The 12,576-nt window shown below is 42.9% G+C and overlaps 2 protein-coding genes across 2 annotated transcripts in view; one reads left to right on the top strand and one right to left on the bottom strand.

Annotated features, from left to right (window-relative positions):
* Positions 1-841: 841 nt before the first annotated feature.
* CT47C1 (cancer/testis antigen family 47 member C1) lies at positions 842-4,127 on the top strand. Its single transcript, XM_086388258.1, has 3 exons — positions 842-1,653; positions 2,520-2,661; positions 3,977-4,127. The coding sequence occupies exons 1-3, from the start codon at positions 1,047-1,049 to the stop codon at positions 3,987-3,989; spliced, it is 762 nt and encodes a 253-aa protein (XP_086244384.1). The 5' UTR covers positions 842-1,046; the 3' UTR covers positions 3,990-4,127.
* A 3,602-nt stretch (positions 4,128-7,729) lies between these two features.
* The window catches only part of KIAA1210 (KIAA1210 ortholog), an 84,877-nt gene continuing 80,030 nt past the window's right edge, over positions 7,730-12,576 (bottom strand). The window contains exons 12-13 of the mRNA XM_086388257.1: positions 11,545-11,650; positions 7,730-10,052 (exon numbers count right to left, since the gene is read on the bottom strand). Of these exons, the coding sequence (XP_086244383.1) occupies positions 9,880-10,052; positions 11,545-11,650 (279 nt within the window). The 3' untranslated portion in view covers positions 7,730-9,879. The remainder of the gene's footprint in view (positions 10,053-11,544; positions 11,651-12,576) is intronic.

The raw sequence follows: 12,576 nt of genomic DNA, 5'->3' as shown, positions 1-12,576 counted from the left end.
TGTGCAGTTGAGGAGCTTCCACATAAACTTCAAATGAAAGTGATTACTCTGCAGTGTAATGACATGCTAAAAGGCAAATATCAAAAGAACCTAATAGAATTCTATAATTTTCTTCCAAATAATGAATATGCTAAATTAAAATCATATGCTTGTGGATTGATACCAGTATTTAGAAGTACCTGTCTCATGGCCTGATATCAGTACTTGCCAATATCTGTGTGAAAAGACATTTGCAAAGGTGGTATGTAAAACTTCATTACAGAACAGATGAACATATGCAGTTTTGATGACAGAGAACACTTTGATCTTCAGTTAAGCAAAACTATATTCTGCCAAAAGAATTTCATTCTTCTCACTAATAGACCTATATTATTTAAACATTGTAAGCAATTATTAATATTTTTTAGTTTCAGCAACATTTGTGGACATTTGTTGTGGACTTCTGTTATGTAAGTACCTGCATAATAACCATCTTGATTTTACCTTTGAGCACCTCCAAGCCCCAAATGTTAACTCTCTGCCTTTTACAGAAGTTTCCTCAGCCCATGTTATCGATATATTGTACCATTGTGGATTTTTTGGACAATCGTAAAACTAAAAGGACAGGGACTTAAATGTAAGCTAGAACCAAACCCAGGGCGTCAAAAGAACCAGGAGACGATTGTGAACAATTCTACAATCTAAGTGCCTTGATTGTTCATTGGACACAGGGCACGTCAATCCTCACTTGTCAGCAAATGAGCTCAGAGCTCGTGACGTGAGGGCACGTCCTATTGGCTACTCTTCTGGCCCCGCCCCTCCTCTGTGACCTAGGGGAATCTTTTGTGTCAGGCCTGGCTCCACTGCCGTCTGAGGCCCAGCTTTCGGTGGGACGCTCCCGCCGTTGGCTGCCTACCCTCCCTGTCGTGGGGCCTCCTGTCGTCCTCTCAGTGGCCGCCTCGTCCCATCCTGCCACCCTCAGCCTCCCCTCAGGGCAGCCACTTCAGGCGCCACCACCTGTGCTGTTGCCGTCATCACCCGCCCAATTGAGGTAACTGCCCAGTGCCATGTCCACCACGAGGGGTGGAGATCCAGGCCCTGATGGGCAGGAAGGCCCAGAAGGCATGGCTGGGGTGCAGGCCGGATCGTCCAGAGCCCACGAAGGTGTGGACCGCAACTCCGGGCCTCGCAGGGGTGATGCCGTGGCTGGGGCGGGCGGAATCGCCGTGTCCTCAGGAGGCCCAAGGGAGGCGGCCCTGGAGGGCGGGAGCGCTGAGGAGGGGGAAGAGGAGGCAGGGAGCCTGGACCTCACGGTGGAAGCGCACCACTTTCCCATGGCTGGCTTTCGCTTAACGTTGCTGGACCTGGTGCGCTCCGTGCTGAACCGCATCTACTACAACGACTACATCCTCATCTGGCCCCACAACGGCCACATGTCGGCCCAGCACCGGGCCCGGCAGCACTCATCCAATCAAGGCTCGGCCGCGGTTCCCGAGTTCTCTGAGCCCCTGGTGTCGTCGGATGGACCGGGGGAGGGGCCGGCGGGGAAGGCCCCAGCCCAGGAGGTGGAGGAGGCGGAGGAAGCCGAGGAAGCTTCTTTATGGGAGACAGCCGCCGAGGAGTCCGAGGAGTCCAGCTTGTGGGAAATGGCGCAGGAGCCGGCTGCCCCTGAGGGTGAGCCTTCAGGAGGGCGGGGAGGGGTGGTTGGGGTGGACGGGGACACTGGCATCTGCAGGCCGGGTCTGGGGACCAGGGATCCCGAGAAGGGGGGCAGGCTCAGAGGAGGGCCTTGGGAAGGGAGGCTGGGAGTCAGGGCCTCCTTGAATCGAAGGCCAGAGGGGCCCAGTAGAAGCCCAACTCCATAACGACCTCTCTGGTTTGGGGCGGGGGAGGAAGGAAATAAGCTTCCCTCTGCCAACCCTGGTAAGAGGTCTGAGATGATCGGTCGGTGCCAGTTATAAGCCCACAGGTGAAGATCAGTGAAAGCAGGTGTTTGGGAGGGAGCTTGAGAGGACATGGAAGAGAACAAGCAAGTGGCATACCTCATATTTGGTTCATAGCTTTTAAAAATGGCAAGATTCTTGGAAAGTTGATCCAAAAATACTATGAACTGATACAGGAGCACTTGATCAAAATGAAGTTTCAGGGGGTTGAGGAACTAATGAGCTTCACTATAGAATTTGTCATTGAGGCGAAACATATTTTGGTGAGAAAGTTCTGACCAAAACATATAGAATGCATCAGACCCAGAGGATTCTGATCTTTGGCCAGAAGTAATCAGTAGCACAGGGTGACAGATTTACTAGAGAAGAAATAATGTGATTGTGAAAATGATCAAGCAGCAGCAAAGTGAGGGCCATGGAAGTATTGTATCCACCAGAAGGAAGGCCCCCAGTTACTCTTTTCTTAGTTGCTCCTATCCTCCTGCTTCTCCTGAGGGTAGAGTTCTGGATGTCTGTTGCTATTCCTTATGAGTTGGGATTTTTTTTTTTTTTCCTGTGAACCTCTGATCCTAAAGTCTGTATTATTCTTCACTAAAGAAATAGCCAAGCACCAGGATGAGAACTCCAAAAAAGAGGTCCAAGACACTGAAAGTGAGGGGAAAGAAGAGAAGTATAACAAAAAACAAGAAGAACCAGAAAAGAATCTGGACCCAGCAAAGGACAAGCCCAGAAAATCCAGGTATCTGTGTATAGCTTTGAAAATAACCCAGCTATTCCCAGGCATTTACAAATTTTGTTTTTGCTTTTTAATTCTCCCAGTAAATTAAGAAAAAGTTTGTTTAAAATTAGTTCAGCAATTCAAATTTGCCTACTTAATGTTTATAGAACACTCATGCACCTAGTCACCCCACTCCAGTACTCTTGCCTGGAAAATCCCATGGATGGAGGAGCGTGGTAGGCTGCAGTCCATGGGGTTGCTAAGAGTCGGACACGACTGAGCGACTTCACTTTGACTTTTCACTTTCATGCATTGGAGAAGGAAATGGCAACCCACTCCAGTATTCTTGCCTGGAGAATCCCAGGGACGGGGAAGCCTGGTGGGCTGCCGTCTATGGGGTCACACAGAGTCGGACACGACTGAAGCGGCTTAGCAGCAGCAGCAGCGTGCACCTAGTAATATAAAGTGCATTATGTACTGAAATATACTTCATGGCTCCTCATTTATTTTTATGAGGTCTTTTGTCCTCTACCTGTAAGACTACTAACAAGTTGTAAATGTATCAATACCTAAGACCAGTATTTGTTTAGTAAACAGTTACTAGAAGCATCAGTGAAAGTAACTGGGCTTTGCACTAGTAGAGTGTTTATTTCTTGACCACAGAAGTGGAGTCTCCTGCACTAAGAGATGACATCTTTTAGAATGTGACTACTTACAAATAGCAAAAAGTTCAGAATTTCAAGTAGGGACCACATTTAGTGATTAATAGCTAAACATTTGTTCAGTTGTAGATTTTTAAATTTTATGTGACAGTTAAAAGAAGAGCAACTTTGTCATAGTATGACTGTTGCTTATCACTGAGCTGATAATGAAGGTACAAGATATATCTTGTCTTTAATGATTAACATTTTTTCCCTCATTTTCATAATGGTGTATTTCAAAACAGCCTCTTTCTCATATGGTAGATATGGAAACTGAGGGTCTGGGAGAGTAAGGGAGTATCATCTGTGGACTGAGCACAGACTTCTAAGGTGATAAGAGTGATTTAAGTCCCAGAATAGCCTCTCAAAGGGAAAAAACATTTATGGTGTTGGGCAAGAGGAGACAATGTTGGTAGGATCACATAATTGAAGCCATCAGGTTGTACATGCACCAATATCTATGATGCAGGTTACAAGAGGAAAATATGTTTTTCTTCCCTACTTGTTGAGATAACAGCCCTCAGATATAGATAGCAGCAAAGATAGATAGGGCCAACTGTTTTCTTAGATTAAGAAAGTCTCTGGTGCTGGTTAATGCTGAATAATTGTTCATTTTCTCTCATTTCATCCTGCAGTTTGGAAGACTAGAAAGATGGAGAAAGAAGGATCCTGATTTTCAGGGTTTTCATTTTGCAGAAGCCCATGGGAATGTTATTAATGCTGATTCCATCCCAAAATTCATTTCCCTAAAAGTGATATCCAACAACATGACTTCTTTCATCTACAGATATGTTTGAGAGTGTTTGTTCTAGTTAAAAATAAGTTTGTTTTACATTAATAAACTTAAGTGCAGGCAGATTTTGTTTAGATAAATAATCCTGACTCAAATCTCTTTCCCTCTTGTTTGACCCACTTTACTTTCATTGGAAGGCATCACTTTCCACCATTTGGTAAGCTTGCTTTAAATTCTTTATTGCAGCCCCAAATAAATTGAAATATCAAGTTTAAAACAATTTTTGTAAAGACAGAAATGGAGATCAAGCCTTTAGAACTGAGCTTGTTTACTACATTAGTCACTAGCCACGTGTGGTTGTGGAACATTCAAAAGGTGGCTAACCTGAGTTGAAATCTGCTGCAAGTGTAAAAAAATAATGTAAAGTCTCATTAATAACTAATTACACATTGAAATGATAATTTAGTATTAAATATAGCATTAAAATGACTTTCTCCAGTTTCTTTTTACTTTTTAACTATGGCTACTAGAACATTTAAAATTATACATGACTTGTGTTATATGTGTATTTCACAGTACTGGGTGCTTTTGAAGGAAACCTGATGGATGGCCCAGCTAGCCTGGAGGCCAGATGGTGCTGCTGAACCTGAGCCCAGAGGCTGATCTGGAGCACTGGTTCTCAGAGTTTGGTCCTTAGAATGGCATTATCAGCATCACTCAGGAATTCTTAATCTTCACCCAAGACCTGTGAATCAGAAACTCTGGGAGTGGGGCCCAGTGTTTTAACAAGCCCTCCAGGGGATTCTGACGCAGCTAAGGTTTGAAAAGTGCTGGTTGAGAGCCACAGGGGGAGAAGTTGAGATCCATCTATGGTAGGACCAGCCTTCGTTCACTGGCTTGGGGATGCTGGAGAAAAATTGAATAGGACGGTAGTGGCTGAACTGGGGAGGAAATTAGGATTCACAGGGGCTGAGACACAGAGAGGCTGTGTATAGGAGATGGCTTCTCTGGTGGCTCAGATGGTAAAGAATCTGCCTGCAATGCAGAAGACCCAGGTTCTATCCCTGGGTTGGAAAGATCCCTGGAGAAGGGCATGGCACTCCAGTATTCTTGCCTGGAGAATTCCATGGATAGAGGAGCCTGGAAGGCTACAGTGCATGGGGTCGCAAAGAGTTGGACACGACTGAATGACTAACACTTCCAGAAAAATATCCAAGGGACAGAGCTGGTTTCAGAAGGTCACAGACAAGATACCAGGTATATGAAGTCTAAGAGAACATTCACTCACCAGGTACGCATGGTGGATATAGACACAGAGTAAAAGGCAATGCCTGTGAGGATGTGTGTGTGTACTCAAGCATGCAGAAAGGCATGCAGTGGAAAGATAAACACTGCATTTAGGATGGTGGCTGCCCCTTGGGGAAAGAAAAGGATGGTGATCCTATTGGGGAGGGATCCACAGTGGGCTTCAACTATATTTGTAATATTACATTTCTTAAGCTGGGTGGTGAGTACATAGATGTCAACAGTATTATTCTCTATACCTTTTGTAGGTCTAAAATATTTCATAATTAAAAATGAGTGAAATAGAGGAAAGGGAGAGAATAAGCTTGATATCTAGACTCTGTTTAAGAGGGAAAAAAGGATAAGTCACATTTGATCAGAGGATCAGAGAAGGGGATGGGCCTGGGGACCTGAGACTAGACAGGCTCATTTCTGCATTTAATTAAAGCTTCCTAAGTGCTCTCTTGGTAACATTGATACCTTCTCTCATATTCTGTGGTAGCACATCTTATATTACAACTTATATTAGCATTTTTAATTGAGGTAAAGTTCACTTAAAATCAACCATTTAAAAGTGAACAATTCAATGACATTGACAATTTTGTGCAACCACATCTTTAGTTCTGAGCATTTTCATCACCCCCAAATTCTGTACCTATTAAGCAGTCAATTCACCATTTCCTCACCCTCCAATTCTCTGGCAGCCACCAATCTGCTTTCTATATCAATGAACACCTATTCTGGACATTTCCTATAAACAAAACCATACAATATGTGAACTTGTGTGTCTGGCTTCTTTCACTTAGCATAAGGTTTTTAAGGCTCATCTACATAGTAGAGTGTATCAGCATTTAATTTTAGGGCTGAAAAATATTTCTGTTGTATGTATATACCACAGTTTGTTTATCCATTCCTTTTGTTGGTAGACATTTGCATTGTTTCCACCTTTTGATTATTGTGAATAGTATGTCCAAGTATTTGTACATGATTTACATATGTGTGTATCTCCTGCCCCCAGCTCACATCCCCCATGACTGTGATTCTGAATGGTTGGGGCCTTAAAACGTTTTATCTTTCCCAAAGTCCTAGGCACTGAGTTGTCCACTTAGTAGGTGCTCCACTAATATCTGTCAAAGTAAACTTAACACTTACACTGTCATTTTTTTGTCACTGATGCTGATGTTTTAAAATGTGTTATATTATTCCTTATGGCTAGAACCACATGGTGAGACAGAAGGCAAACACTCCCTGTCACCATTATTTCAACTGAAAGGGCAGGTCAACTAGGACAATTTGAGGCCCTTCAACCTGGTTCTGATTTGTTAGTATTTCTGCACTGCTAGTTGTTAAAACAGTATTGCTTCCAGGCCCAGGCAGAGGTATCTCTGTCTTGAGCTCTAAGTGTTAGAGGGCCACTTTGGTCCTCTTCCAGCCACACCCCTCCCGCCAGGGCCAGGAGCCCAGCCCATGGGAACAAGGGCTGTGTCCCTGCTAGCCCATGCTCCAGGTACCTGGCAGCCCTGAACAGTCCCTAGCCTGCTTCCAGGGCCCGTGTGCTCCTCTTAGACCTGTCCTGGGGAGGGCTGACTGCACTCACTGCTGGGGTGGGTGCTCCCAGGCCCAGGGAGGGGTTGTAGGCCCAGAAGGGGATGCGGCCTGGCCTAGGAGCCAGGGCATGGGCGGGGGAAGGGAAGGAGGGCAGCTCTTCCCACGCCATCAGGGCAGAACTTAGAGGAGTCTGAGAATACTAAATCCCAACCTGGCCTTTCAGCTCATTAGGAAGGTACATTTGTCATAGAAGGAGATACAACTTATTTAATGGTTTATCATTTGATTTGAACATTTCAAATATTTTTAGACATGTTATGTGGATCCCTAACTAAACTCTTTTTTTTTGAACCTTGCAAATAGGACAAATGTTATGGACATGCCAGATTAAATATCTGCTCTGTTACTCTTTCCCCTTGCTCACTCTGTGGTACACTTTGTTAGCTGAGCACAGCGGGGCCCCTTCCTTTTGATAATGGCTTGTTCTAGAAGCTCATCTTGCAGGAAGACTCAGACCTAGTCCCTGAGCCAGGCTGCAGTATAACCTCCATCTTGTCCCCTCTACTCGCCTGTCTGCATTTTCTCTCCCACCCATCTCTTTGCTCCTCATGTGTTTACACATATGAAAACCCCCTCTTTAGTAGTACCACTCCCTCATATAGACGCCCACCTGGAGGCCATCAGCTTGGTCAGGCACACCTGCATAGGGGTCCTTTCTGCTCCACACAACCTCTCAAGATCATTTGCTCTTCTGACAACCCTTGGGTCTAAATTGTCAATAACCTATTTAATTTCCCTCCCTATGTGACAGACAGAGACAGACTATAGAACAAGCTTTATTGAATTTATTTGCTTTGCATACAGCAGAAATCAAGAATACTAAAAGAAGCTGAAAACTTATCAAAATGTACCTTTATGCATTAAAAAAGACTTAACCTCTTAAAACATATTTTTTTGTTGTTAACTGTGAAAAAGAAATTGTTAATGGAGAGTTCTTACAGTGAGAATAACCTAATTATGGTCCAGCCTGAGAAAAGGGAGGTGTAACAGTTAACCTACCAGGATTACCTGGGTAAAGGCATCTACCTTAATGAACTGTTCACTATGGAAATACAACAGAAATCAAACCCAATCAATCAATCAAAAACCTAGCATTATCAAAAAGGCAAAAATATAGTATAAGGAAAAGTACTTGTTTTATAGAGAAAATGCAAAATCCAGCAAATGATTGTACAGTATCACATTATACCATCATCAGGAAAACCAAGCACCAAGGGTTGAAATTACCTCTGCCACCCTATAGCCCCTGAAATTTTCTTGCATAAGGCAGCATCCTACTCAGAAATTAAAGGCACAGTTACATCTAGGGCTGCATTTCTGTTTAAACAAAGTAGCTCCATGGTGACAGAGGCAGATACCATGAAAGGTGTAATACTAAGACACTTCTGGGTTCCCTGAGAAAATGAGCTAGGTACTGTCCAGGCATCCAGAAGGAGCTCTCCGTTAGTGGTGTGTGTGTGTGTGTGTGTGTGTGTGTGTGTGTGTGTGTGGCAGGTTGGGGGGGAGTGGAATGGAGGGCAAGGACTTGGAGTGAGTGGTTCACTGGGGAGGTGGGAGCTGTCCAGCCTAGTGAGTGTTGGGTGTGTGTGCCTCTAGGAATGAGGGCAGGGAAAGGCTAATTCAATCACTCCAGGCTTCCAGTTAGCAGAAAGACCTGTTCTGTGGCTTTGAGAATTCAATCTTGCTTTGAGCCCAAATCTTGTGAAACAGAGGCTGCTGAGGGAAAGCAACAAGAAACTGGGCTACTGGGAGCCTGGGCATAAGACAGTGTCCAGGAGCCTCAGACTTCCTTCGTGGAAGGATTCCCATCTGCTTGATTAAAAGCACAGCTTTTGGCCTCTGCTGTGCTGTGCTGTGCTTAGTTGTTCAATTGTGTTTGACTCTTTGTGACCCCATGGACTGTTGCCCACCAGGCTCCTCTGTCCATGGGATTTCCCAGGCAAGAATACTGGAGTGTGCTGCCATGCCCTCCTCCAGGGGATCTTCCTGACCCAGGGATCAAACCCAGGTCTCCTGCATTGCAGGCAGATTCTTTATTGTCTGAGTCACCAGGGAAGCCCCCATCTGCAGAATTTTGAATTTTAAGAGGGCCTTAAGTGCTTTACAAATAGGATGTGTATGACATGCACTATGCTTCTGAGCAACTAGACAGGACCACAATAGCACTGGTGTAAGAGGTCAAACATTGGAGGGCTAAGCCCTCAGGGGAGTATGATAGTCCCCAAGGAATGTTATGCCTCATAGGAAGGTGCTCACAGCTGCCAGACTTGCGACAGGTTGACATGCGGCATGTGCAAAGAGAGCTCTGTGTAAGTTGCAGGGCTTGGGGGCCCTCAGGGATACAAACAAGGTGTTTCAAAGGGCAATGGACAGACTGGGGAGCTGGCTGTGCAAATTTTTTCTTGGAAACCCAGAATTTTCACTTCTATCAATACCACCTCTTCTTTAGGAGGCTTTACAAAGTCAGAGCAACAAGGAAAGAACTGAAGCATTTAATTAGGCTCATAAAACATATAAGCCAATCCTTGGACCAGATCATCTGGATATTTCCATTAGAGTGAATTTATTTGATCAAGGGAAATGCCCACCTCTTAGTTGCTCCAACAAAATGTTTTCGCTTTTTCCCTTCTACAGTCTATGGTCCAAAGTTAAAGATTTCTCAATTCAACAGAAGTGCAAACATTTTACATAGTTTTTATAAAGGAAATGCTGGGTTTTCAGATGCTGGCAGTGACTGTACTGAAGGTTGGGCATTCATGGCATCTATTTAATTCAAATAATTATTAGCTTTAATGCCCATTTTAAGGCTCTTATGCTTAATAAAAATGGCTACTGTAAATAATTCACTACATGGCATTAATATAGCTATTGGCAATTATAATTTGAAATGCTGATACTCCACCCAGGAGCGGCTTATTGCATCGTTTCTGCTATATGGCTCCATGCCTCAGCTTTCTTCTTGGCCAGGGAGAACCAGACTGGTTCAGCTGGCTCAACCGGCTGTGGTAGCATGGCTGGAAGTGTAGCAGACCTGGTTTCTTTTTCCATCGAAGGTACTTGAACTATCTTCTCATCTTCAAATCCAACTGGAACCAAACCATAGAAAATAACACATAAGCAGTAAGAAGCCCCAGAGATACTGAAGTATGTTTATGGGATGCAATAAAAATTTTCCTCCTTTTAGGTTTCCTCTGGTTTCTAAAAGTCAGTGCATGGGCAATGCTATAGGGTGGTATGTGAAAGGAGTAATGTCAATATGGCTAGAACCACAGAGGCCTGGACATTGGAAGGCCTGAGAATAAATACCTGCAGCTGTAACTGCCAATCTTTGGGTCGTCATTATTGGACTGTCTTACACTTTTGAACTGAGACCAGAGCGGAAACATGTTATATGGTATCCATTCAGTTTTTAAAATTTCAAATAAGGTAACATTGTTTTTGTTTTGCCAATCCCTTATGTTGTATGAAATCACTGTTGATGACTCAATAGGTCCACCCAAGAAAAGTCTATGCTAAATAACATTATATCAACTGCTCCTACTGAGCAGACTACCTCGCTATGCCCCAGTTCTACAAGTACCTCCTTCCTCATCCTGCTTTACGGTTGATTGACTTAGCGGCTTAGAGTCAGCCAGTGGTTCTCAACTCTGGTCACATATTAGAACCACCTAGGGTCTCTTTAAAAATACAAATGCACATGCTATTTCATGAACTAACTGAATTAGAATCTCCAGCAATGGATCCAAGACCATATATAATTTTTTAAAAATCACATCAGGTGATTCTAACACATAGTGAGAGTTGAAAACCACTTGATAAGAGTACCATGCCCATGAGAGGCTATTCACTTGACCTGCTGTGCTGCTATATCATGGCCAGACAGTGGATTCCTAAATTCCTAGTCTAATTTCTTCATGAGATAGACTAAGGAAGAGAACAAAGATGACGCAGTATAAACCTATCCTCCCCTCTCCCTGCTCCTTCTAGAAAAAAAAAAAAAAATCCCTCTGACACATAACTGTACTGGTGAGACCCCATTCGATTTTATCACAGCACAGTGTTTTTCTCAGCTTTCAACATGCCCCACCTCTCATACCCCTGCTCAGAATATGGAGGGGTTGAAACAAGCGTTTTAAATAGTTTTTAAAATTCCAATACTATTGGGCATTTATACAAGATTATTTTTCACAGTTTCACTGGGAATGTAGAGGGTGAGAAAATACCACTTTGCTGTGAACTAGAAAGTGGCTTGGTATTCTCTCCTTTTGAATACCAGCCACAGGAACCTTCTAGTGCATGATCACAATTTTGTTCCTATACAGATTCCTTGATGGGGTAAAAGACTGAAAGGACCTCTGAAAGTTACACACTGGACTGACTTATATTAGTCATAATAGTTGGATTTTCCTAAAACAAGCTAATATCTGTATCTAATGGAAGTACCATGAGAGAATCACAAGCTGATTTGGGGGAAGAGACACGTATTGCCTGAGTTTGAAATGGGAAGTTTCACATTCTATGAGAGCTCTTCTGGGAGTCGAGGGATAGGGTGTTTTTTTGTTTTTGTTTTTGTTTTACCTGTTTTGGTAGACTTTGGAGGCTTTGTTGGTGCCATCTTCTCTTGTCTCTTGACATCAGAAGTGGGAACCATTCTTGGTTGGCTTTCACTTACAAGGCCAGTTCTCTTTAATACAAAAATGAAAAGAGAAAGATCTTATAAGTCCTGATATGAAAATAGCAAATTACTTAGTCAGATCATAGGTACATGTCCAATCCTGGGTATTATAAGTTCAACATTAACCAAAAAGAAAGAGAGAGAGGTAAGGAAGGAAAGAGCACAGAAAGCACCTAGGTTTAGAATTTAGGATCACAAAATCTAAGCTGGTTCAACTTTATCACCTTTCTGAGCTGTGAGAAAAGGTTATCTAATCATATAAACAGTGTAAACAGGTTAACATGAGAATTACTTAGCCCGATTACAACCTTTTCTCTAGCAGTTTACCAGCACTTAACAGAAAGCTAACTGAAATGTGGTGGTTGCAAACAAATCTTATCAATTAATTGGGTTCCATAGATTTCTACACAACAAAACTTGTTTACATTTTGTGTTCATGCCATGATATAACTATAGGTCTTTTCAAAATGGTACAGTTTAAGCTTTCCAAATTAACCTCACCACAACTGATCTAAATTAATTAGTTTACATATCTTAGTGTATTTCCCTCTGACAAAACTTTAACCAAGGTAGACTTTTCTACTTGTATGATCCTGCTCCCATAAAAATAATAATGATGAAATGAAAAGATCTTTAAAGCAAAAAGTGAAAACAGATTTTCACATGATTCTTCAACAAATTCTTTAAGCACTTAAAAGTATAAGAACCTAGACATCTCTTGTTATGTGAACTTCATTGAGTTTTCTTGAGGCTGACAAGAGGGGTCCTCATTCTAAAACTTCCAAAGACATTGCAAATGGGACATTAAAAGCAAGACGTCATCCTATCATGTTCTGATCCATTAGCCTAGTTAATCACATAATTTCACTTTTAATCTATAGGAAGGTGCCAGACCAAACCAAATCAATATGTGGAAGCTTGAACATCAAACATTA

The sequence above is a fragment of the Bos grunniens genome, chromosome X (assembly GCF_055505025.1).
Source record: "Bos grunniens cultivar Pamir isolate PY7600 chromosome X, Bosgru_T2T1.0, whole genome shotgun sequence".
NCBI classification, from domain to species: domain Eukaryota; kingdom Metazoa; phylum Chordata; class Mammalia; order Artiodactyla; family Bovidae; genus Bos; species Bos grunniens.
This window is presented reverse-complemented; position numbering and strand designations above follow the sequence as displayed.